The following is a 26,862-nucleotide window of genomic DNA, read 5'->3' on the forward strand; positions in this document are numbered from 1 at the left end:
TGGGGGACACCAAGTTTTGCCCTACTCTCACAGTCACTTCATTTATAATTATGGTGTGCTGTCTCCCTCTGGTGGACCTCGAGTGTAACATTACAATTTCAACCATCAGGGTCCCTGGTGACATTGATGAAGTTAATGCACTGAAGCTACAGGTGGACCAGTGGAGGATTCCTGAAAATTTGTCAGACCCCAATGTTCCTGGTGAGTAATTATTATCATGACAATATTTATTGGCATTCCAGTCAAATACCAAACATGTTTAAAAAATCTTATACCAATGTTTTCCTCAGCCTCTCTGATGAAGCTCTGGTACCGTGAGCTGGAAGAGCCTCTTATCCCTATGAATTTCTACAAGCAGTGTGTCAGTAACTATGATGACCCTGTGGCAGCCATCGGTGTGGTGCAGTTGCTGCCTGAGCTCAACCGACTGGTGCTGTGCTACTTCATCCACTTCCTACAGGTAGCTACAATATTCAAACACACACAATGGGCAGCGACGCTTTTAAATGCACAAGAAATATCTTATTTTACTTATGTATGTCCCATGTCTTCCTCAGGTTTTTGCTCAGCCTGCAAATGTTGCAGTCACTAAAATGGATGTGAACAACCTTGCTATGGTAATGGCTCCTAATTGCCTTCGGTGCCAGTCGGATGACCCCCGTGTCATATTCGAGAACACCCGCAAGGAGATGTCTTTCCTGCGAATGCTCATTGTTCATCTGGACACAACCTTCATAGAGGGCATCGTTTAAAGTTAAACGGGCACTACATGAATCATACACAGCCAACCTTCCACACAAATATAACAAAAACTAAACAAAATCCAAGACAAAAGTACACTTTTAAGAATGATTGTTTGTGAAAATGAAATTTTTATGTTAACTGGAAAACTCCACAACTTCACTGTTAACTTTGTTTGTTAGTTAGGTGTATTCTGCCCACCTCATGGATATAAAGACTAGTGAAGTTGAAATTCATTGATGGTAACATGGCAGAAAGTTCATGCCTTCATCCCAAGTTCTTTGCATGTTTGAGAAATGCATGAAAAAAAGAAATGCAAACCTTCAGTTGTGAAGATCACGAATTGTTATTGGTTGACATACATGAATGTGCATTGCAAGGGTCAAAGTTAAAAGTAACTTGCATGGATGCATTGCTTTGAGCACTCAAACGCTGTCTGCTTGTTGTGTATAGTAAGTCATAGTGACAGACTGTAAGAAAACGGTTTATTTGTTTATTTTATTTGTTCTCTGACAGTATCTTTGTGGATTTTGAAGAAAATGTCATCTGTTATGTACAGGACAAATGTATGAGCATTGTATTTGTTCTTAGTTTGATCTAAGAGTAACTATAGAAAAGAGAAAAACAACAGGTTTTGTTTGATTGAGTGTGACTTTTTCATACTCTATCCAATAATATACAGTATTTTAAGAAGTGAAAGTTTTTCATTTTATTTTATGATTTGTTTTTAAGAAACTGCTACTCCCTGATGATCAGGAATGTCATTTATGCAAAATTGTCCAGAGTCATGAAATGGAACATTTTCAGCTCCCATTGGAAGTCCACGGCCTCATACATACCATTTGGAAGTACTACGTCTGAGAAAGTTTGTAAATGAATTAAATATATTAAGTGACAATTAAATGATATGCCATTTTATGATGTTTGTGAAATAGCCTTTAAATAATTAAAATGTAAAATCTGGGAAAAGAATAAATAAAAATCCATGGCTTATCTAAAAAACACAGGTACCCTTCGTGTATTCATGTTCTTTGTGAGTCTTTGCATGTAAATAAAGCTTGTAAATAGTGCTGCTTATTTTACCAACGTTACTTCTAAATGGAGCTGAGTGGTGGTGAGTTGTTGGAAAATAGAAAACATTTTGTATTTAGTGCTATAGACTGTGTATGGTGCAAATATTCTATACAACCTTTGGATTGTGTGTGTATTATGTGTGAAATGAATGTTGAGAAATAAGTATAATAAAGTTTCACAAAGATATTATTTGTTTATTTCATATTTTAGGGGTGGCGTTTTGGAATGACTCTTAAATAAAAAATAAGCCCTATATGATATACCTATATAATGTTTCCTTATATAAATGCACTACTGTTCAAAAGTTTGGGGTCGTTTTTGAAATCAATCTCTTATGCTCACCAAGGCTGTATTTTATTTATTTATATCAATGTATTTTAATGTGAAATTTATTCCTGTGAGGGAAAAGCTTCAGTGTCATATGATCCTTCAGAAATTATTCTATGCAAAACCATATTTTTGTCCGATCCTGAATTATTATTATTATTTTCAGGATTCTCTGAATGAATAGAATTATAATAAGAAACAGTATTTATTTGAAATAGAACTCAACAAACAAAAATAGACAGAACAACAAGAAAAAAACAGCATGTCTATGCTGTTACTTTTGACCAATTGAAGGCATCCTTGCTGAATAAAAGTGTTTATATATATATATATATATATATATATATATATATATATATATATATATATATATATATATATATATATATAAACTTATATATATATATATAATGCCTGTGTGAATCACAATAAAGCTAGCAGACGTCTTTATATAGTCGCGAGTCTGTGACGCATGCGCAGTTCTGGTATTGTTCATACCGGTAGTCTGTGGAACACATTGGAAAATAGTAAGTGCGTCTCGCGCCCAACGTGGTTACAATAAAAACGTTTTAATAGATGCACGACGCGCCTTTGTAGTTAAAGAGACGGATATCACTGAAGGTAACTGATATTTAAAGCATTATATAATACTGTTTTCAAAATAACAAGACTTTGCTCGAGTACGAACTGTTTAAAGATGCTGTTTTAGAAAACTGAATCTATAATTGCAGATTTTAGGTAATGGAATTAAATACATGTAACCTGGTGGTAACGTGCATTGATAGATGCATGTTGTGATTTATTTGCTTGTATTTGTGGGAGTGGCGATGTATTCGCCCATTACTATCCATGTCATTATTCTCTCAGAGAGGGTGTGGATCGAGTAACCCCAGAGTGCAGTCTGGACGATGGGGCGGGGCGACACATTAAGGCGGGGCGACACGTGTCGCTCCGCCTACACCCAATTTCATTGGTTTATAATCCAGCGAATCTTATTGGCGTAGACGCTTGCGGCGGGAGCATGCGCATTCCTTTATGTACGTCTTTAGAAATGATCTACCTACGAGCTACCTGCATCTGTGTGGGGAAACGACAAACATGCAGTAAAAATTCGGCTCTCGCTGTTGTTTTCGCCACTTTTAAGGTGAGTTTAGTCCATAAAATCACACAAGTAATACACATTACTGTTCCTGACACTTTTCTTACCTTTAATTGAAACGATTCTATGTTATATTTACTTGATAGAAATGTAACGTTAGTGTCTTTGAAGAAGTAGATATGCAAAACAGAACTAACGTTTTTTAAAAGAGGTAATTTGGGCTAACTATTGTTTTTTACGTTTAATCACATTTTATGTTTAGATGAGAGGTTTTGATAGTTATGAAAAAGGTTTTGCTGATAAATTTGTCAATGGATGATAGCAATAAGCACATTTATTTAACCTAACGGACCTCGCAGAGTGCGAAAATCCAAGTAGTTGAAACCTGTTCTGGTCTCTCATGGTAAACAAATATGGATCAAATGTTCTATGATTTCAGGAGCGACAGAAAAAACCTTTACAACAAAGGAAAGCTTTAATACATTTAATAATATGAATGTGCATTATTGAAAGCCACTAAACTACGAATACAGTTTGTACACAAACACAGTAGATAATGCTGTACATGTAGCATTTATATAGCATCTATCCATAAACTGTAAGGTTTAGCCTTACAGAAATACAGGTGGTGAACTGAAAAAGCTAATTAAATAAGTTAATATAATTTTTTTCACAACATTTACCTGTATCACTTTGCATTTGTAAATTTCTTATGAAAATGATATATATTTTATGACTCATTTTAAGAAGGCTTTGACATCCAAATATCAAACAGTATGTACAGTGACACTGAATAACTAAATCAGCATACTATCATCTGAAAAATATTGCAAGGATTAGATGTTTTGTCTCCAGGCAAGACTTAGAGAAACTGGTTCACGCTTTCATCACCAGTAGGGTGGACTATTGTAATGGACTTCTCACTGGCCTTCCCAAAAAGACCATTAGACAGCTGCAGCTCATACAGAATGCTGCCGCCAGGATTCTGAGCAGAACCAGAAAATATGACCATATCACACCAGTCCTCAGGTCTTTACACTGGCTTCCAGTTACATCTAGGATCGATTTTAAAGTACTATTACTTGTTTATAAATCACTTAATGACCTAGGACCTCAATACATCGCAGATATGCTGATTAAATACAAACCCAACAGATCACTTAGATCAGCAGGATCAAGTCAGTTAGAAATACCAAGAGTTCACTCAAAGCAAGGAGAGTCTGCCTTTAGCTATTATGCCAGCCGTAGTTGGAACCAGCTTCCTGAACAGATCAGATGTGCTCCAACAGTAGCCACATTCAAATCCAGACTCAAAACACATCTGTTTAGCTGTGCATTTACTGAATGAGCACTGTCCCACTGTACGTCCGACTGATTGCACCTTATCTATGCATTTTTTAAATAATTTTTTATAACTGTTTTAGTTTACCTGTTCTTTTCTTTGGTTATCACAATTTTATTACTTTTAATTCTCTTTACATTGTATTCTTTTTCTTATGCATTTTTTAGCCCTATTTTAATTCCTTTCTATGTAAAGCACTTTGAATTGCCATTGTGTATGAAATGTGCTATATAAACAAACTTGCCTTGCCTTGCCTTGCCTTGAATGAACAATACTAAATTAGTAAACCTAAAAAATAAATATTAAAAAAAAACATGCATTTCACCTCTGCTTAAGCATTTTTTCTTCTAAAACTGACATTTTAAACAATATATTTTTGGCACTTTGACAAATTGTTCATTTTTATTTTTCTAGATTATTCCATGCTGATGGACTGCTGGTCCTATCTCAGAGGTCCTATGTACCGTATGTAAAATCTCAAACATTCAATAGTACCATTCAAAAGTTTGGGGTGGTTGTTTTTTAATAGTTATTTATATAGCGCTTTACATATAGAAGGGGGGAATCTCCTCCACCACTAATGTACATCATCCACCTTGATGACACGACAACAGCCACATTGAACCAGAACACCCCAGCTTATTGTTGGAGAGGAGACAATCAGTTCTCTTTGTCAAAATAGTATTTATTGATGTCTTGCTCTGGAAGCAGTCTCGTGCTAATATAATTACAGATCCTGCAACATCCATTTTTGGATTAAATCAATGCTTTGTTTATAATGAGGAGGATGTTTTAAGCTATGAAACTTGCAGAATGCAACAAATAACTTAATCACAACCACCTCAAGTGGCCACTGACTAATCCAACATTTTTTATCTTCTTTCTTGTTTCAGATGCTGCCATAGAACGGGACGAGAAGGCAACAGTTTGGTAGAACTGAGGTTCCAATATAAGAGTATGCACATGATGTCCCAGTAGACGGTGTGTTACTGTATTATACCAACTGAGTGGCAAAAACACTGAGTGGCAGGATTGGTGTTCAGCGTGAATGCTGCAAAAAACAGCACAACACCCAAAACACATCTGGGACAGGGTTAGGTACAAATAGATACAGTTGATTGCACATTCAACAATAAATCAGCGCAATCTTTGTACAACCTTCCGAAAGCTACAGAAAGACAAACAAATAGATTGCTGCTATTCGCAGAAACAACCTGAATCCAGACATCAGAACATTTTATGTTAGATATGTAAAATTTTGGGCTAAAATCATATACTAGGTCATATACTGTATTGACAAATCACCAATTAAATATTTATATTTTTGTTAGTGTTTGTTAAAAAAAATATCCATTGTAATGAGCATTGTGTTCTACAAAGGTGGATGGTTAAATAGACCAACCCAGTTTTTCTTAGAAAGCAAATGTGTATGGTAATTATGTCCGAAATGCCTTATTGCGTTAACAATTTTTAAGCCTGGGTAATATGACGATTATATAATCATCTGGATTTAGAGCTACCTAAACTGTATTTATAGTATTTGTTTAACAGATAAAGTTTTCACACTCTGCTTTATATATTTCCCCGGCATCAGAATCAGGTACATATAAATTCCTGGCCAAACACTGGTTCTTTGGCGCGTTATAATAATCACTGTTGAATCCAAATACATTTAATTTATTTCAGGAAAAAAGAAGCTTGTTTTGCTCCCATTTCTGCAATTTCTCTTATTAAAGTCAGCCCTGCTCCAGAATGTTTTGCCACTCAGTCAAGCTGAGGGTCGTGTCCCAACGGGAGAGTGACATCAGCGCACACCCTCTATTAAAGGAAAGAGACAGGCCTTTTGCAAATCCAAGTTTACATTAAAACGTTGTATTTTGAGTTAAAGTCTATTTGTGTCTGGATTTGCAAAATTTTATTTTTTGTGCAGTTAAATTTATATATGTAAAATCTATAAATGTTTATCTATATATGTAATGTAAAATGTATATATGCTCTCTGTACTTTTACTTTTTGTTAACATCAATAAAAATCACTAACTATTGTTGTTTAGCATGTGTTCTCTGCAGACAAATTTTGATTATATCCATTGGGTCAACATTTTTGCATTGTCTGGAAAATATGAAATTTTGACTTTTTCATTACAAATTTAATGATGTTTATAAAACGAAAATATTTACATATGTGGAGGCACACTTATGTAAAATATATTAAACTGCTGCATTAATATATAATTCAAAAGATTTACATATATAGAAAACTAATATATTAACATATATTAGAAATTAAAATATGCACATATATTGCAAATTATTGTATTAACATATGTATAGCTAAACTGTTATATGTTTAATATATGTGAAAACAATATTAATACAGTGCCAATCTATTTTGATTTAAGTAATTTTAATATATGAAAATCTATTATTAATATATTCCGCGGTGTAACTTCTTTGTGGGTATATTGCAATAAATGTTTCTATCACTGCTCTTCTTGGTATTTACTGCAAATCCTCGGGTAGTGTTGCACAGATTTACAGGAGTGAAAATTATTTTCATCCCGTTTGTACACAGATTATAGCATGCACAATGCGAGGGTAGATAAATAAATGGATTTTTAATATCTAATTTGTCACATGTTAGCCCGTTGACACTTAGCTATTTAGTCCTACAATAAAATATGGACCTTTAAAACTACAAATTAGACCTACATAGGCCCACATATTTTATTAACAGGGAAAGACTTTATACCGCTTTAGCACTTTATACAATTGGACAACAATCTCGTTTAAACGATTGGTCATGCTGTAAACTAAAATTAGCCGTTTGCGTTCGGAGGTGTCCAATATTATAGTTAATAATTAATTATCATTTGCGTAAAATCCGAGTTTTTTCTGATCCACCGACCCTGATGAAGAAGCCAAATGTTAAACAGCTCTATTAGCCTTAATTATGCCGGAGGTACCGTCACCAAGCGCTCGTTTTTGCGTTTTGTTTCTTTTAAAACTATATGAATCTATTCCGTGTGGTTCATTCATAAAATCGTACATTAAGGAATGCGCATGCGCAGACTTGAACCGTCTACGCCAATAAGATTTGTTGTATTGTAAACCAATGAAATTACATGTGGGCGGAGCGACACGTGTCGCCCCGCCCCAATGTGTCGCCCCGCCCCATCGTCCAGACTGCACTCTGGGGTACTTGTGTGGATCAGTCAGGAAGTTAATGTCTGCTTGTGTTTTCACTAAGATGAAAATGATCCTGTACCATTTCAAATGGTCTTAACTGATTTCCTCGGTCTGCTTTTGGCTATAGATAGTAAGGAATCTGTGATTTGTGAATAATAAGCAGCCATGTAGTGTAGAATTGGAATAAATGGCATATCGCTATTGTTTCCATTGTCGTTGTCAGGCACTTGGGGGGCCCTGATAAAATCACAGTTAATTGCTCTCAATTATATGACTATTCAGACAAGAGTAAATACATTAATTATGTTTATTGTGCTTTGTAATATATGTTATGATTTATATTAATTATTTTGTATTATTAATCATTTGAAAAAACATTTTGATATATTTATAGTATCCTGTTCCTAACGTTTTATAAATGAAATGTTGAATCTAAACTTAAACATAAAAGTTACATATAGAAATAAGAGGCTTAGTTAAGTAGGCTATTGATAATTGAGTTAAGTCTGTTGTTCACAGTGCATTTAGTGGCATGATGCCATGACCTGGATTCTTTGCACCTACACTGTTTCTAAGTCAAATGCTGTAGATCAGCGATGATCCGTGTTCCAGGGAGTACTGGGAAATACTTTGCTATTGCTTTGATACACATATAAAAGGAAATTATGAAATATGACTTTCAAAAGTCAAAACAATAAATATTGTGATTTTTTAAAAATTATTATTCAGGTACACTTTTAATAATAATAATGGCAATGCAATCTTGTATTATGTATTATAATCTTTTTTTAAATCTTTTTTTTAAACCAAAATTATCTGCCAATGTGGTAAGAAAAATTATCCTAATTCACCTAGAAAACAAGATATAATATATATATTTTTTTAAATCAAGATGCATAAGCCATAAGATATAATCTTATGGCATATGCATCTTGATTTAAGAATTTTTTGATATTTGGATGGGAAACAAGATAAAAGACTAAGTAAGAATAGCACTTTTTGCAGTGAGTGACATTGAAATGTGAATTTAGCAAGCTGTGACTATACATACATAATTGTTTTCCTGCCAAAACTATTGCTGTGATACATTTCAGAGTGCCAACTACTGTTATAAGTATTTGTTACTTAAATTTATCGGAAAAGGTTTTATTTAATCACTTTTTCAAAAAAAATGTTTAGGGTTAATTTCTCTCATATTAAGTTTAATTTCTCTCATATTTTAGTTTTTAAATAGTCTTGAATAAGTATGGCTGAACGTTGACACAAATTTCACAATTCGATTCTGATTCAATTCAATTTGATATTAATTATTTGAAGACTTTCAGGTACTGTATATGGCAAATATCCTCAAGGAAGAAAAAAAACTTTTTTAATTTATGCTGTAAACTAACAGGGAATCCCAGCTTGTACATCACTAAATATAAAAAGTTAAAATTAACTGATTTGTAAGCTATTTACATTTAAATTGGAATTTTTATTTTATTTTATTTTAACGATAATAACATTATAGTGATAGCCTACATTTTGAATGACGTAATTATTTTTTTAAACTCTTGTTTAAAAAAAAACATTTAAATGTTGGCTGTCATAAAACATGATGAATATATTTTTTTAAAATAAATGAAATATTGAATAACAGGTTTTTACAGGTTAAGTAAAAAAACAATAAATATACAATATAGTGCATATATTTAGCAAAATGCTCCTATCTAGAGTTAATTTTCTATCTTGATTCATTAATAAGTGGGATTTAAGAATCAATATCGGTTCTTCAAAATAAGAATTGATTAAATTGAAAAATCTATATTAAACCAGCCCTAGTATTGAGAATGACCTATGTAATGTAATCATCACTGGGCAGTTACTGAAATGTGACGCTTTTATATTAGGTATTTGCTGACAACATGAGCAAAACACCTCCTAACAGACGAGGAATTACTTTTGAGGTGGGCGCTGCTCTTGAAGCACGGGACAGTCTGAAGAACTGGCAAGTGCCATTCTTTTAAAACATGTCTTTTTTAGCCTTTCCATCACTCCTTTTTATAGCAAGCTATCTGTATGTGATTTCGCTCCCAGGTATGCTGCCAACATCGAGAAGATTGACTATGAAGATGAGAAAATCTTAATCCACTATCGTCAGTGGAGCCATCGCTATGATGAGTGGTTTGACTGGGCCAGTCCATATCTGAGGCCAATGGAGAGGGTTCAGCTGAGGAGAGAGGGACGGCAGGAAGACAGCTTTATCCCTGTGAGTCACAGACTGCTCCTCAAAAATCCCAGTATATAAAAGCTAATCTAGGATCAGCCTCATGTATAAATCTGTTTGAGATGTGAAAGTGATACTGCATCAGTCCTGTTGTTATTTGAACTGATTGTTACTATGTGGATCACAAAAGGAAATCTTGTATGAAACAGTCTACAGAAAAATACTTAAAAGATAATTGTCCAGCTGGTAATTAACTATATGTAATGGATACATAATGTTACAACATCATTATAACTGGTGATGTGAATAACACTGATTATCTCTTCATCACGGCACCTGTTAGTTGCTGGGATATATTAAGTTGCAAGTAATCAATTTTGTCCTCAAAATTGATGGGTTAGAAACAGTAAAAATGGGCATGCGTAAGGATTTGAGCAAGTTTGACAAGGGCCAAATTGTAATGGCTAGACGACTGGGTCAGAGCATCTCCAAAACTGCAGCTCTTATTGGGTGTTCCTGGTATGCAGTGGTCAGTATCTATCAAAAGTGGTCCAAGGAAGGAACATTGGGGAACTGGCGAGGCGGCGACAGGGTCATGGGCGGCAAAGGCTCAATGATGCACGTTGGAGCGAAGGCTGGCCCATGTGGTCCGATCAAACGGACGAGCTACTGTAGCTCAAATTGTTTAAAGGGTTAACGCTGGTTCTGGTAGAAAGGTGTCAGAATACACAGTGCATCACAGTTTGTTGTGTATGGGTCTGCATAGCCGCAGACCAGTCAGGGTGCCCATGCTGACCCAATTCACCGCCTAAAGTGCCAACAGTGGGCACATGAGCATCAGAACTGGACCACGGAGCAATGGAAGAAGATGGCCTGGTCAGATGAATCACATTTTCTTTTACATCACGAGAATGGCCTACCTGGCCGTGTGTGCCTGGGGAACACATGGCACCAGGATGCACTCTGGGAAGAAGAAGGTAAGCCGGCAGAGGCAGTGTGATGCTTTGGGCAATGTTCTGCTGGGAATCCTTGGGTCCTCCCATCCATGTAGATGTAACTTTGACACGTACCGCCTACCTAAGCATTGTAGTAGACCATGTACACCCTTTCATGAAAACAGTATTCCCTCTTTCAGCAGGATAATGCGCCCTGCCACAAAGCAAAAATATTCCAGGAATTGTTTGAGGAGCATAACGAGTTTGGGGTGTTGCCTCCAAATTCCTCAGATCTTAATCGAGCATTTGTGGGATGTGCTGAACAAACAAGTCCGATTCACGGTGGCCCCACCTCGCAACATAAAGGATCTGCTGCTAACATCTTGGTGGCAGATACAACAGCATGCCTTTAGGGATCTATTAGAGTCCGTGTCTCAATGGGTCAGGGCTGTTTTGCCAGCAAAAGGGCAACCAACACAATATTAGGAATTTCATAATGACATATGTTTGATCGTTGTAAAAAAAGCAAAAAAAACAAGAACCATTTCTTATTATCAATTTTAAAAACATTTTTGCTGCTTAATATTGTGTGTGCGTTCTCTGATTAATAGAACATCTAAAAGAAAGCATATATTTCAATTGGATATATTTTGTAACATTATATGTGTCTTTACTATACTATATACTTTACTATAAATTTAATGCATCCTTGCTGAATAAAAGCATTAATTTCTTTTAAAAAAATCTTACTGACCCTAACATTTTGAACAGTAGTGTGTATTGTTATCAAAAATTTCATAAAAATCAGATCATGACACTAACTACTGATTGGTTGAGCCACATTTAAAACCATTGTATGAATTCTGTTAACATTCATGTTTTTTGCAGGGATTTCATGTGAATGACAAAGTTCTCGCCAGTTGGTCTGATTGTCGATTTTATCCCGCTAAAGTCTTGGCCGTCAACAAAGATGGTAAGCTGTCGATGTATTTATGGCATGAAACAGATGTTACGTGAACACATTCTTCTTCAAACTGAAATTGTATGTTATGTGATTATTCTGCAGCATCCTACACTGTTAAGTTCTATGATGGTGTCATCCAAACAGTCAAAGGAATCCATGTGAAGCCCTTCACCAAAGAGGTTCATTTTGTATTTTTATCCTATTCATGTTGCATCCCTATTTTAGTACCCTTTTTGGCCTTTTCTTCTTTTACTCATTCTCTCATTCTCTCCAATTAGAGTAGAAAGAAACTAACTGACAAAAATGGAGAGAAGCCTATGGTAAAAAAGACAGTAAAGAACAAGAAAATGCAGGAAACCGAAGCCAGTGGTGATAAACAGACTGACTGTGTTCCTGGGGAAGAGGAGGATGAGAACTCTGTTTTGGATGAAGAGGAAGGCGAACAGAAGAAAAGCAATGGCAAAGGGAAATGCCTTGAAGTGGAAAATATAAGCATTAAGGAGGAAGATGCAGAAGGAGTATTGGAGCAAATAGGGCAGCACAACTACAGCAAGTTATTTCTGAAGAGGGACACAGGGCCTGAGGAGAGAGAAGAGAAGACCAGGGTGAAAATGGAGAACTCTGTGGTGTTTGACTTGGGCGTGAACTTTAATAAGGGGATGGTAAAGAGAAATGAGACAGAGGAAGCAGAAGTCCTGGAACAAAAAGTGGAGGAAATCAATAGACAATGTGACAGAAAGTCACGGAGGCAGCGAGTGAGAAGTATGTACGAAGTTCAAATATTCAAACTGGCCTTATGGACAATTTTGTCTTTTTTAGTTTAGTTTTTTTGATCATTTTGCCTGTGTTAATGCCAACTGCATACATTTTGGCACAGGTGTGTATTTTTATTGTCATTTTACCGTTCCACCCCATTTCCTTTGAAAAAATCTACTTGGTACACAAAAAAACAGCAATTTTCAATCCCAGGGCCATTTATCTATGAAATTATTCTTTGTTAATAGGCTTTCATTCTGTTGGCAAGGCTTCAAAATGTAAATTTTTACCAGATGATGCCATTTTTTCAGGTTTAGTTTATAAAGCAAATACTCACTTTATTCCTTTTTCCTGCTTCTGCATATTATAGAGCCAATTGGATAAGTTATGCAGCTATAACTGTGTGGGTGTGTTGGTGTGGATGTCACACCATGTGTGGTTTTGTATGTGTGTAATAAAAAAAAAATGTGTGTGTGCTTGTAATATTTGAGAGAGGAAAAACTAATGCAAATCACAAATCCAACCAACGTGTGCACTAGTAGAGCTTAGGTGGTATCCAGTGGGGAAATTTTGCACTGCATTCAAATAAAATCGGACGGAAAGCTCATGTTTTGAGATTTCATCCTGACATTTTGAACACAACTTGTTTAGATGTATGGCTTTGATCTTCTAGCAGTTTTAGAGTTCCAAACCTTTATTTTTGTTTGATTTTTTTTTTTTTTAATTGTAATTTTTTTTTTTACTTCAACAATAAGTTATATAATTATAAATCGCAAATGCAATTATCAGAAAAAAATTAATTCATGCAACCCTATTATTTGGTAAGACTTTATTTATTCACGTTTATTTAAAGTTCACATTTATTTTCTCTAGGGAAGAGGAGACTTTCAATGGCACGAAGGAGTTCCAAAAAAAGCAAGACTGATTCAGGTTTGACTATTTGACTATTACTTAATACAATGTGTGAACTAGTAACATAATGCTAGATTTCCTAATCATTCATCTTTTTCTTCCAGAAAAAAGTTTTCATAATGATTGCAAGCCTATATGCGCATCTACCAATCAGAGAACTCAAGAAAAAGGACCAGACCACTTATGTCTGACACAACCGTCCAATGACAAAGCAGTACCTAAGGCTCAGTGCCAATCAGACACCTTTAAGCCTACAGGTGAGATTCCACTCGTCGCATCTGTAAAACACATATTTGCGCAAATAAGACCTGGTTCATTATGATCAGTGTTGTTTTTTTTAATTGTAGCAGTTAGAAAACAAGCCTTCCACAACCCCAACCGGTTCAGCAGAGAACCATGTGAGTAATGATCTCCTCTAATAATGAGATTCACAGAATCATGATTCTTCAGAATTATCTTGAATTGATGAATGTAAAATCTACTTATCACAGTATACAGAGTCATCAGAAACCAACCGCCACCAGCACTCTCTATCAACTTGGACCATAATCCATATAAATGCAGTGCACCTGGATGTGCGAAGTCTTTCCGAAAAGCAAAACTCCTGCACTATCATATGAAATACTACCATGGAGAAGATTGTCTGATAGAACCGGACCAGATCAGGGCAATGGACAAACAGACCACACTTAATAATCAGGATGGCTCTAAGAAGAAGTGCATTACATCGCATGAGTGTGCACAGGTGAACGTGAAGAGGCGCTCTCTTCCGCCGCCTGTTGCCAGTGCACAGAATTACCAACGATGGCCTTCACTGAAGGACAAGACCAGAGACAGTCAGTTAGACAAAAACACGCACAGATACTTTAACAAGGAAAGAGTGAGGAGATTTATGGAAATGGGTATGTCTGATAGATGAAATTTTATATAGTATTTCACAGAAAACGTGGGATTTTCAGTGTTGTTCCTTGTTTTTTATTGAAGGCTTTAATACATGACATGATCTAACTGAGCTTTGTTTTTGGCCTTTTGTAGAAGGTGTGAAAGAACATGACAGGCCGAAAGACAAACAGTCTAAAGACTTCCTGCGAATAAAGTTGAAGGAAAAGAAAAAGATGAAAAAAAACACATCAGGTAAAGAAAAACAGCATTTATATACAAATAATGCAATCAGTTCTTGAAGCGTTGATTTTTGATTGATGGTAAATCTTTATTTCTTTGTCTAAAATCAGTTTGTAACAATATTATATAATCTCATAACAATATTATATTATCACAAGTCACATGCAATGCATCTTGCAGTCTTGTATTTTATAATTTATGAAAAAATTGCTCTGCTATTCGTCCCCTTCCTGTAAATGTATTTTTTGTACTGTTAGTACATTCAGCAGTGATTTTATTGAAGTTTTCGTTTCCATCTTTATATGTTTTTTCCCTCATAATTTGTAATATGTTTCCAGATGAGGATAGCATTTCAGATTGGTCCTCTGACAGCTGTGGGTGGAGTGAAGATGATGATCTGGATGTCATTGCCTCACCTCTTAGCTGCAGCTCTGTTGCCTCAACTACAGGAAGTCAGGAAACTGTCCGCTGTGTGTGTGAAGCGGAAGAGGAAAATGACTTCATGTTACAGGTGAACATTCATTTGGCCTGTACACTAGCATTCAAAATGTTGGGGTCAGGAAAGAAATTAGTACTTATATCCAGCAAGGATGGATTAAATTAACCAAAGGTAACGATAAAGAAATGTACTGCTAAAATGTTACAAATGAGTTCTATTTCAAATAAATGCTTTTTATTCATCAAAGAAAAAACTGCTTGACGATTTCAACTAAAATATTAAGCAGCACTGCTACGTTTTCAACTGATAATAATAAGAAATGTTTCTTGATCACCAAATCAGCTATTAGAATGATTTCTGATGGATCATGTGACACTGAATACTGTAGTAATGATGCTGAAAATACAGATTTGTCACCACATTAATAAATTACATTTTAAAATACAGTCAAATTAAAATACATATTATTGATTTACTATATTTTAATAAATGATTTGGTGGTGAGCATGAAATACTTCTTTTAGAAAAACTATTGATCACTTTTTTTTTCTTTTGCACCTCAGTGTGAAGAGTGTCTGTACTGGCAGCATGGAACCTGTATGGGCCTCCTGGAAGAGAACGTTCCAGAACGATACGCTTGCTTCATTTGCCGGGATTCTCCAGGTTTGTGATGCATGCTTTAGTGTTGATTTCTGAACAAAACCCTAATGTAGCCCTCAGAATGAGTGGCAGTTTGAGTAGTTTGACTCAGCATTTTGTCATTTCCCATCTCCTCTGTTTTCTGCTATTTTATGTTAATTTTGGCTTACCAGTGCATTTGTTTGTGTGTAACCAGGGCAGACCAGAGGTCAGAGACAGAGCCTGCGGTACTGGTATGACAGGGACTGGCTTAGCACCGGCCATATGTATGGCCTCTCTTTCCTGGACAACTACTCCCATCAGAACGGCAAGAAGATCGCAGCCACTCATCAGCTGTTAGGGGACGTTCAGCATGTGGTGGAAGTCCTCAATGGCCTGCAGCTCAAAATCAGCGTGCTACAGTAAGCCTGCATGTATTCCAATTCCGGTTTGTTGACTATTTCAAATTATTTTGACAACCAGTTTATATCTATTTAAAAGAGACCAATATCCGTTATCTGCATTTACACTATACACATGATAGTAGCTAGATCATTACACATTACATCCGTGTATCTAATGTTATAAGCTAACACAATAATATATCATCACTTTTTCTAATCTGGCGATGGCTGAGATAACATTATGCCAGCTAATGTCTTCAAAAACTTTCCGCTACCTTTACCTGTAACTTTAATGTTCTCACACTCCGGCTCTTCAAAGTCCACTTATGACTCGGCAAACTATCTAGTATCTCAGGTGGTTGGCAGCTTGGCTTGTCACCTAAAATACCTTCCATTTATTTGTTGTGGTATTTGACCACCTTGTACTTGCTTTTTAAGCTTTACATTTTTACATTGGCACTGTAGCCACGAGTGATAAAAAGCGTGCTTTTCCCCCCAAAGGTTCAAAATGACATAAAACTTCAGCATGACTCCACTAGGTTGAGCCTTCGTCCTCCATTGCATCACTGAAAAGAGTCACGTAATCGCAGTTGGTGTCCACCTGTGCTGACGTCATTCGCCATCGTCGCATTTTCAGTGATGTACGATTCGCTTTGACAGGGAAATATCTGATCTGTCCACTTACATGGCGGAGTATCCAACTCATATCAGATTTATTTCCACATATGAATGAACCCTGAAACTGATCTGAGAATATCAGAATCCATGTACGTTTTTTTCTACTTACATTTGTGGGTCATATGTCACATGGGAAGAAAAAATTGGAATTGGTCACTTGAACCATGTAATGTAAATGTGGCCTAAGTGATGCCGTTTTATCTGTTTGAATTAATAAGACACATGCTGTTAGAAAAGCCATATGAAGAGAGTGTTATACCATTTTTCTGCAGGAGCCAGACTCATCCAGACCTCAAGTTGTGGGAGCAGCCATGGAAGCTGACTGAGAGATCCAAGATGAAAAGCATGGCTCTTCCAGACACAAAAACAGTTTCTTCATCAGCATCCTCAGAAGCCATTCTACGTAAAGAGCCCTTCTGTTCATCCTTCCAGGACTACATTAGCAGTGAGCACTGCTACCAAAAGCCACAAACGCTGTACCAAGTATTGGAGCCGAGGCTGGTGCTGAAGACACGGGTTGAGTCAGTCTTGGAAGACCGATCACACAACACTGAGAGAGTGCTGAAGAATGAACAACACTATTATGGAGAGATCCAACCAGCACTACTGAAGACATCTAGTACTCATCTATTCAACCACAGGACGGTGAGGGTCAAATGAGGTTAATATTATGTGATTAACACTGTGAAGTTCTGGAAAATATAATTGTCACAGGTCTGTAGTAATCATTTTTAAAGGAACAGTACATCTAAAAGTGAATTTGAATAGAAATGTTGAAGAATGTGCCATTTTCTTCCCATATAATGAAAGTGAGAGGTCCATCGATATTTTAAATGCATACTGAACATTAAACGTCTGCATCCATTAAAATATGGCAAATTCGCAATAACGAACTTTAAAATTGTGCTTCAAAATATGTGACCCTAGACCACAAAACCAGTCATAATATAAATCGCACAGTTATATTTGTGGCAATAGCCAACAATACATTGTATGGGTCAAAATTATAGTTTTTTCTAAATAAGTAATTTGAAAGTGATTGCAGTAGTACCAGTTTGGCCACAAGCTTACATACACTTCCTCTAATTTCTTTATATATTTTTTTGCACCCTCAGATTCCATATTTTCAAGTAGTTGGATCTCGGCTAAATATTGTCCTCGTCTAACAAACCATACATCAATGGAAAGCTTATTTATTCAGGATATATTGTATACATCTCAATTTAAAATATGGTACCCTTATGACTGGTTTTGTGGTCCAGGGTAACATTACTGAACTTTTATTGAACTTTCCATTCTTCAACGAATCCTGAAAAAAATATTTCACATTTTCAACAAAATTATTTTTTTTTTAAACTAAATCCGCATCATAAAATGATTTCTGAAGGATCATGTGACACTGAGGACTTGAGCAATGGCTACTGAAGTTTCAGCTTTAATATAAATATACATATATTTATATTGTATATCTAAAGTAGAAAACATTTATTTTAAATTCTTATACTATTTCAATATATTATGTGTACTTTTGATTAAATATGCAGCCTTAGTGAGCCTAGAGACTTTGAGAAACAAAAAATAGTGCGGACTGAGTGTTTTATATTTTTGTGATTGAATGTTAGTTACCGGTACATTGAATGCTACAATGTAAGTAATGAGTAAATGTGACTTTGAAGGACATAGGAGAGAAGTGTGAGGTGGGTGGTGATGGAGGCGGGGTTAAGGGCGGAGCTCAGCCCCAGCAGTGGAGGATCAACCTGCTGGAACATATCGAGACTGTACAAGAAGAGGTTACTCGCAGGATGGACTTCATTGAAAGGGAACTTGATGGTGCGTCAGGGGGGTTTCATGTGGTGATTTGTATTATGGGAGTGTTTTGTGTATATTAAAGCTAATAAACCAAAACACTAATTATTCATAATAAACATTGTTTCCTGTTTCAGTGCTTGAAAACTGGCTGGACTGCACGGGTGAGTTGGAGCCTCCAGAGCCATTGGACCGTCTGCCTGAACTCAAGCAAAGCATCAAACAGCTGCTGAATGAACTGGGAAAGGTGCAGCAGATTGCTCTGACATGTGCCACATGAGGGCGCCAGGGCATATTTCACGTTTCATCACAGGACTACCTCAGTTTAATACATTCCTAAACCAGGCCACGAAACCAAAGAGCCTAAAGAATAATAGACTGAGAACAATGTGTAACTAAACAAGCTGTTTGTTACAGAATCTGTGGTTCTGACTGTGGACTTGAGATCGAATATTGCAAAACTTTATCACCTTACCTATCCTTTCACAGTGAATGTCATCCAGATGATCCTTTTCATGCTTGCATTTCACAAAAAGGAAGCATATAACAAAATACTTTAAATGTATGTGTTTGTCATGTAACAATGCACAGTACCACTTTCTTAATATTTTTACATTTAGTCATAAAGCAAGTACATGTACAAACAAGAATTTTGTTTTCCCCACAGAAATTTGGTTACTCAAATAGTATGTTATTCACATTTAATCTAAAAGCCTACTTGGGTAGTCAAAATAAGGATCAGTCCTGCACTGTTCAAAGGTTAGTAACCATTAACCTCTATTTAACGGGTTGGGTGTGTACTGTGAAGTAAAATGTACACAATGAAACAATTGCCCAAGGGCCCCGTTTGTATTTAAAGGACCTTATGATTAGAAAATTCAAATGTTTTTTGAATATTGCATATTTATTTATGAACAACTGTGAATTTCATAATTACTGCAATCAGTAGTCTACTATTCCTTTAAGCTTTGTGCAGTAAATGTGGTCTGTCATCACTTCATTATGGATTAGCCATAAAATGTTTAGTATATTAACAAAGATTGAACCACATGATTGTTTGTCTAAAAGCAGAAACTGGAATGCACTTCAGTATTGCAGTTCTAATTACGTAATAAAAAATGAATCTATGCATACTAGCTATTATCTTGATGAACATATATATAAAATTCTGTCATTATTTACTCATGCCTTTTCAATACTGTATTCCCCTATACTGCATTATGATGAACATGCGCGTTTAACATGTTGCCCAGCTGTTGAAACTGGAGACAGTTACAATAAAGGCACTTTGTAAGCATATGTGTATACGTGGTTTGCTAGTGATTTTCTTTAGAAGAGAAATATTGCTGAACCAAAAAAAGACAACTGTCGATAAAGATGTGACATGATATCATATATAACCTCACGGGGGCGATACATCGCGTATGAGGGGGTCTTCCAAACGCGTTTCGTGTAATGTGGGTAGCCCCGATGGCCCCGCCCACCGAGTGACATCAAAACACGGCTGGCAGAGAGAGACGGCGAGCAGAGAAACGTGCGGACGACGAGCCCATCGACCAGCCTCCGTTCACTTCAACATCTTTGTGGGAGAATTTTCCTAAGTACTGTTCCTCAAGACTGACTGGTGAGTTAAGTGCCTCATTTTAGAACTGAACTAGTACGCTTTGTTTGAGGAATTTGAACAAAACTGACGGGAATTTTGTGACATAATTTAGAGTGATAGTGTTGGTCATCTTCTCTTCAGCGACCAATGTAATTCCATTTAAAATGGCTCCATGTTTTTTAAATTGCTAACGTCGATTTCCGTAACAAAAGCCGCTGAATAAGACAGAAAAGAAAAAAACACGCAAATTTATATTTTTTTATAAATCGATTTTCAGCCCCTTATCTTACACAATTCGACACCAAGGATGTTGGATCCTGTCGCCAAAAATAGAAACTTTAACGTTACCTCATTAGATGTAACGTTAATTCGGTGCATTTTTAGTCTATTCGTCGCTGCAGATGTTTCATAGTTTTCATAGATGGTTCTACTCAAATAAAGAGGGCCAGCATCCTATATAAATATGAATATGATTTTTCTTTGTCTACGTTACCTACATAACCGTTTAAATGAAAAGATGAGTTGTTTTTGTCGTCGTCGTAGTTTGAATTTGTCTATTGCTAAATTATTTACGTCGGTCTAACTTTGATTTCTGATTGCATCAAGTCTTCTTCATTTTACCCTATGGATGTAAAATTCCTATTTAAATAATTCTCAATAGATTATTATTATTATTATTATTATTATTATTATTATTATTATTATTATTATTATGACTACTCGAAGAACGCCGATATATCAAAGACGTACTGTAAAGTGATTGATTTTGGGCTAGTTTCGACAACTTCCGGCATGACACAAATGACATTGTCCTCGGTCACCTGCTCATGGGAAGGTCGCAGTGCTGATGATGTGAACTCCATGTGCTCGCAGGTGTTCTTTGTGGCACACTCAGACAATGTGGTAGTGCACTGTACACTGTTGACACAACAAGCAAACAACGCTAACCTGTTGTCATTGTCAACACTGGGCTCCAAAGAAATCCCTTGCAGTCTTTTTGCTAAAATCTGTTTGGCGTACATACACTGAAACGTTGTCTGTTGTTTGTTTTAGTACACAGTATTTGTGTTAATCAGTTGAATTCAAGGCAAAGCTTTAACAGATCTTTATGCTCCTGTTTGAGATGACGTGTCATTTTCCATAGAAAAATCCAATTAAACTTTCTAAACAGGCATTTCTCATGGGAAGTTTTACGTTTTGTTAGATAATGATACACTGCCTCTGTGCCTCGTAAACATACATTATTGCATTGTTTATTGTCCATGAAAGGTTTGCGACCAGAGTTTTTAGTTCGCTTGCACCACAAAATAACAAGTACAGTAATGGTGCATATGTGAACCAGAAAAAAAATATATATTTTTTAATGTATTCTGATTTCTGGCTTTTTCAGTGAATGCTTTAACTCATCTTACTGTAATTACACTGTAAGTTCTCTATTTTTTTAAATGTTTAATCAGTGTGTTTCTTATTACTAAATTATTTAAACATCCTTATAGAAAAGTATTTCAGAGAGAGAGAGATTTGGTCTGCTCCTTTAGGTTGGCATGTAGAGAGATGGATGTCAGGGAATCCTGGGACTCTTGGGAGCTGTGAGCTTTAATTAAGCTATGCTCCGTTCAATTGAGTGTGCTCACAATCTCAATAACCTTCTTATCGGGACTGTGGAGCAGCACGAGGGCCAATGAGTATAGCCCATAGTGCTATACAGAGATGAAAGAAGACCCTTCATCTTAAACGGGCCCTTCTGAATATGGCGGATCTTATTTGAATGTAAAACATCATTGTGTGTGTGTGTTAGTGACGGATGAGGCATGTGTCGGTGTGTACAGTAGAGCGAGTGCTAAGTATACAAGCATAGTCCATCCAAAAATAAATTCTGTCATTTAATTTTTTTATTACATTATGTCGAATCTTTATGCAGCACTTTGCCATATAAGTCTCATATATTAATTTAAAGGGGTGGTAAAACACGATTTCACTTTTCTAACTTTAGCTAGTGTGTAATGTTGCTTGAGCATAAACAACATCTGCAAAGTTACAACGCTCAAAGTTTAAAGCAAACGGAGATATTTGCTTTTAAAAAATTAAAAAAAATGTTTTAAAAGGACTACAGCAAACGGCCAGTTGGGAACTACAGCCTTTTCCTCCAGACTCGCTGACATCAGCAGCTCCAATATTTACATAAACCCCTTCTCTGAGAATATTAAATAAGGGGGGCGAGGCCATTTTTTATTACTTTTGTTAGAAGTGTAGGCTGGAGTGTGCTAGGCGGTTAGTGAATCACAGCTGGGCCAGCTAACCAATCTGAGCCCATTGTGTATTTTTGAGGAACTGACTTCATAGTACCAAGAAACTATCTGACTGTTTTTACAAGGAGAGACAGAGCAGTGTACAAAAAAGGTCAAATGTATGAAAGATAATGCAATTTTTTAAAACGAAGCATGAACATGTTACAGTGCACCCTGCAAACACAATCAAGCCTTTGAAAGAATGCGTTTTACCACCCCTTTACATAAACTAAGCTGTACATTTCGACTCTCCCTCAAAGCATCCTCTGTAAGCACCTTCTGAAGGTGGAGCAATATCACAGTTGTCTGGCTGTTAAGTGTGTGATGTGAACAGATTCCAAGCTGGTCCTCCAGACTGCCCCTCACTGCAGGGATGTGCAAGACCAAAGGGACACTGTAATACTTAAAGTGATAGTTCATCCAAAATCAAAATTAGAAAATCAAAATTAGAAAAAATAGAAAATCTTTTAATCTGTGTTTTCTTTTACTGTCTGACTCTGAATTTCACAATCTTTGTAGCTAAGTGATCCTGACATTATTATGGTCTGTGACACTGGTTCAGATTCTGTGACGTAGGACGCAGAACGCGGAAGCGCAGAGGATAGAGCAAAACAAAAAGGGGTTTTCGCGAGAGCTAGCATATTCTCAATGGAGTGTCCTACAGCATACGCTGGAACACCAGTCGCCCTTGAACGTGCGTACGACAGTTAGCAAAAGTTAGTTTACAGTTTGTAAAGTTTTAAAGTTTTTCGCAGATGCATCACTTCACTTCAGAAGGCCTTTATTAACTCCCCAGAGCCACGTGGAGCACTTTAATGATGAATAAATACACTTTTATAGACTTTAAAATTCTAAACTCCATTCTAAAGCTTGGAAGAGCCAGGACATTTTTTAATATAACTTTCATTGTATTCGTCTTAAAGAAGAATGTCATATACACCTGATGACTTGAGGGTGAGTAAATGATGGGGTCATTTTTATTTTGGGTGAACTATGCCTTTAGACATCATTTAAAGAGGTGGTTGATTATGATTTCAATATAACTTTAATGTGTAATGTTGCTGTTTGAGCATAAACAACATCTGCCAAGTTACAATGTTCAAAGTTTAATGCAAAGGGAGATATTAAAGAAATAGCTTTTTAAGAACTACTACAAATGGCTGGTAGAGACTACAATGAGCTTCATCATAGGTAGGTGACATCACTATACCTAAAATGTACATAAACCCTACCCCCGGGAATGCTCATCAAAGGGGGTGAGGCCATGTTGAGAAGAGTAAGAGCCGTTGAAGAGTACATTTGGGAGTCTGCTCAAGCTGTTGCATCCGTCTCTTCACATTTATTGCAATACAGGACATAACACAAATGCAATAGCATGTCATAAAAGCAAGATTACAGCATATATTCTTTGGCTCCAAAGACATCTTACAACAGTTCCCACACAAGCGATTTTTATACTATCATGACAGACAAAATATGTTTATTAATGACTTGAAGATATTCAGCTACATAAATTCATCAAACGTCCTGTTGCATTCTACCTGTTGTCACTTCTTGTTGAGTCTCTCCATTATTGTCCGACTCCGATCGGAACATAGAAGGCTGAACAGTTTCTCTGCATAATTAGGGCAACTGTAGAACGGCGCAAAATGGTGACTTCACTGCAAGGGGACCCGCAATGTGTAGATAGAAATGGCTCATTCTAAGGGAATAAAAACATAATGGTTATGTAAGGTCTTTTTACGCCACTGAAAACATATTTATGTATATATTGCATTTCTGCAAATCCCTCATAAATACTACACACTTGAAATGTATAAATAAACACATCATTTTACAAAAGTTAATTCTTTTTAGATAAATGCTGTCATTTTTAGACTTTATATTCATTGGAGAATCCTCCATTTTTTTAATGTTTTCCACAAAAATATGAAGCAGCACAACTGTTTTCAACATTAATAACATTAGCACCATATCAACATATTAGAATGATTTCCAAAGGATCATGTGACACTGAAGACGGAAGAGAGAAATGAGGCTGAAAATACATTTTGCCATCACAGAGATAACTGACATTTTAAAATAATACAATAGCAAGCTGTTATTTTAAATTGTAATAATTTTTATTCTTTATAATTTATAAGTCTTTGTGAGCCTAACACATTTTTTAGGAACCCCAAACTAATAAATAGTAATGTACATAGTATTCAAGGGTATTTCAAACAAAAACATAGTAAAACTATATTATTATTTGTTTAAATTGGTTTTTATTTTCTAAGGTTTGAGGTAGTGGTTTAGTATAACCTTACAAGCCAGTGTCTACTGAAAAACAAGTTTGTTGTTTGCATAGTGTAATTGCTGCATAGCGAATGGCGAATATGATGCTCTGGAGCGTATGTTCCCGTGAGTGTGCTTCCTTAAGTGCAGTCTAGTAGAGAGATAGCGGAAGATCTCAAACAAACATCAAACATCAGATTTGTTTAGTGATTCAGTAGTGGGCTTTCAGTATAGATCTATTGCGTTGCACTACTCTCTCCCCATTTTAACATTTATTATAGTCAGAGACGCTGTGGAACTGGTTGCGGCATATGGCCGGCTTTGTTAGCATGACTGTCTGAAGATTTGTGAGTTCCTTGTGACCTTAATTTGTAGGTTATTCTGTTGCTACGTGGAGCACATGCTATTCCCTCCTTATTTTCAGATGTGCACCTTTCTAATCAGCTCAAACCCATCTAATATCTGACCTACAAAAAGCGAATCATCCCTGTGCTGGATCTCTGAGCTCTTTTAATCAATTTCACCAGTTCGATCTTCGTCTTATTAACATTAAAGGTCATTCGTTCTGTCCCGTCGCACGGGTCTTTTGGATTTCATGTGGTTGTCCTGGACGTTGGCCAGCCCACCATACCTGTGTCTTTGGTTTTGTGCCATGTTTTTTTTCTGTCTCTCATCGTTCCCTCCTCCCATTTTCACCTTGACAGCTGTGCTTCTGCCCGATGGCTCAGTATCAGGCTGGCCTGCTGAGATGTCTCAGTCTATTCCATCAAAATGGTCATCAGATTTCACACTGACCCGGCTTTTTTCAGATCACAGTTGAGGCTCTTATTTTATTTGCTCAGTGTATCTTCATGCAGCTCTTGAATTTTAATCTTGAGCTGTAGTTTGCACTGGATCCCTAAGGACTCTTAAAAGCAAAACATATAACAATCCTTTTGGAAGACCAACTATAGTTCTGCTTTTGCAACGTTTATTGCACGAGTTCAGTGTCTCTTTAGTTTTTACCCTAAAATGCCTAGTGTGTTATTAATAATAAACAGTGTAACATACCATTCAAAAGTTTGGAATCACAAGATTTGGATGCATTCAATTGTTTGAACATGAAAGTAAAGACACTTATACTATTACAAAAGATTTCTATTTAAAATAAATGCTTTTCTTTTGAAATTTCTATTCGTCAGAGAATCCACAAATATTAAGAAGCACTTAACTGCTTTCAACATATTTTTTTTGTTGTTGCTCCAAATCAGCATATCAGAATTTTTTTTTTATGATCATGTGACACTGAAGACTGAATAAAAATTCAGATTTTCCCTCACAGGAATACATTGCATTATAAAATATATCCTTTTAACTTGTAATAATATTAACAACATTACTGTTTTTAAAAATTCAATAAATCCAGCCTTGTGGAGCATAAGAGACTTTTCAAAAAAATAATAATCATCTGGTAACACTTTAAAAAGGTTTCATGAGATAACATTGGTTAACTACTCCACACAAGTTAACAATGAACAACAATTATACAGCATTTATTTATTTTAGTTCATGTTAATTTTAACATTTCCTCATACATTAAAAAAACTACTTTTGAACAATTGTGTGTAAAAGGTCAAACATGATTCCCCATTAAACCTTTTAGTTTTCGGAATCTAATGGCCACTTTTCATGATCCAATCAACTCCTGATAAATAAATGCAACCTTTATTAACCCCACTGCTGTGACGATTATTTTTATAATTTCCCTTTAGACTGTGCTAATGCAGGTTCTCTTAAATACATTTAGTTCATTTTATTTATGGATCTGTGAGCTGTTACAGGAAGTAATTTACTCACCTCGCATCTTGTCCAGATGTATTTTGTAAATGTATTTTCTGTCATTTATCAAGCCAGAGTAATTCCTTGACATCCATCTAATGCAGCCGCTGCTTTGCTTTGCACATCTCATGGGGATCTGGAACCCTTATGAGCGATTACCATGTTATTTATTGATTACCTCATTTATGAGATAAAAAAAGTAAATGTAATATGTAGAATGTTAATTATATATATGCACAATATGTTGTTATAGTTCTGAAATTAT

The 26,862-nt window shown here is 35.9% G+C and overlaps 3 protein-coding genes across 8 annotated transcripts in view; all 3 read left to right on the forward strand.

Moving 5' to 3' along the window:
• Positions 1-2,001, forward strand: part of arhgap46a (Rho GTPase activating protein 46a) — a 34,523-nt gene extending 32,522 nt beyond the window's left edge. For both annotated transcript variants that reach the window (XM_067430966.1, XM_067430965.1), the window contains 3 exons: positions 110-201; positions 291-460; positions 558-2,001. In XM_067430966.1, coding sequence (XP_067287067.1) covers positions 110-201; positions 291-460; positions 558-752 — 457 coding nt within the window. In that variant the 3' untranslated portion in view covers positions 753-2,001. The remainder of the gene's footprint in view (positions 1-109; positions 202-290; positions 461-557) is intronic.
• A 631-nt stretch (positions 2,002-2,632) lies between these two features.
• phf20a (PHD finger protein 20, a) lies at positions 2,633-19,916 on the forward strand. Of its 4 annotated transcripts, none has more exons than XM_067431813.1 (17): positions 2,633-2,763; positions 9,661-9,758; positions 9,848-10,019; positions 11,801-11,885; positions 11,979-12,055; positions 12,155-12,638; positions 13,506-13,562; positions 13,649-13,801; positions 13,892-13,942; positions 14,036-14,446; positions 14,580-14,678; positions 15,005-15,177; positions 15,669-15,768; positions 15,941-16,145; positions 17,078-17,450; positions 18,482-18,635; positions 18,749-19,916. In XM_067431813.1, exons 2-17 carry the CDS (start codon positions 9,676-9,678, stop codon positions 18,889-18,891), a joined length of 2,820 nt encoding a protein of 939 aa, XP_067287914.1. In that variant the 5' UTR covers positions 2,633-2,763; positions 9,661-9,675; the 3' UTR covers positions 18,892-19,916. The 4 variants fall into 4 exon arrangements, with proteins under 4 accessions (XP_067287914.1, XP_067287915.1, XP_067287917.1 ...); XM_067431814.1 differs by having other exon boundaries at positions 13,895-13,942; XM_067431815.1 differs by having other exon boundaries at positions 2,685-2,763; positions 9,661-9,717.
• A 166-nt stretch (positions 19,917-20,082) lies between these two features.
• ndrg3a (ndrg family member 3a) overlaps positions 20,083-26,862 on the forward strand; it is a 48,889-nt gene continuing 42,109 nt past the window's right edge. For both annotated transcript variants that reach the window (XM_067432315.1, XM_067432317.1), the window contains exon 1: positions 20,083-20,235. The gene's annotated coding sequence lies outside the window, so the exon portion shown is untranslated. The remainder of the gene's footprint in view (positions 20,236-26,862) is intronic.

This window comes from Pseudorasbora parva, chromosome 22 (assembly GCF_024679245.1).
Source record: "Pseudorasbora parva isolate DD20220531a chromosome 22, ASM2467924v1, whole genome shotgun sequence".
Classification (NCBI taxonomy): Eukaryota; Metazoa; Chordata; class Actinopteri; order Cypriniformes; family Gobionidae; genus Pseudorasbora; species Pseudorasbora parva.

Coding starts and splice junctions, on each gene's coding strand:
- phf20a (XM_067431813.1), top strand. CDS start 9,676: ATGAGCAAAACACCTCCTAACAGACGAGGAATTACTTTTGAGGTGGGC. Junction 13,943..14,035: donor CCGGTTCAGCAGAGAACCAT/GTGAGTAATGAT, acceptor TACTTATCACAG/TATACAGAGTCATCAGAAAC. Junction 15,178..15,668: donor AAAATGACTTCATGTTACAG/GTGAACATTCAT, acceptor TTTGCACCTCAG/TGTGAAGAGTGTCTGTACTG.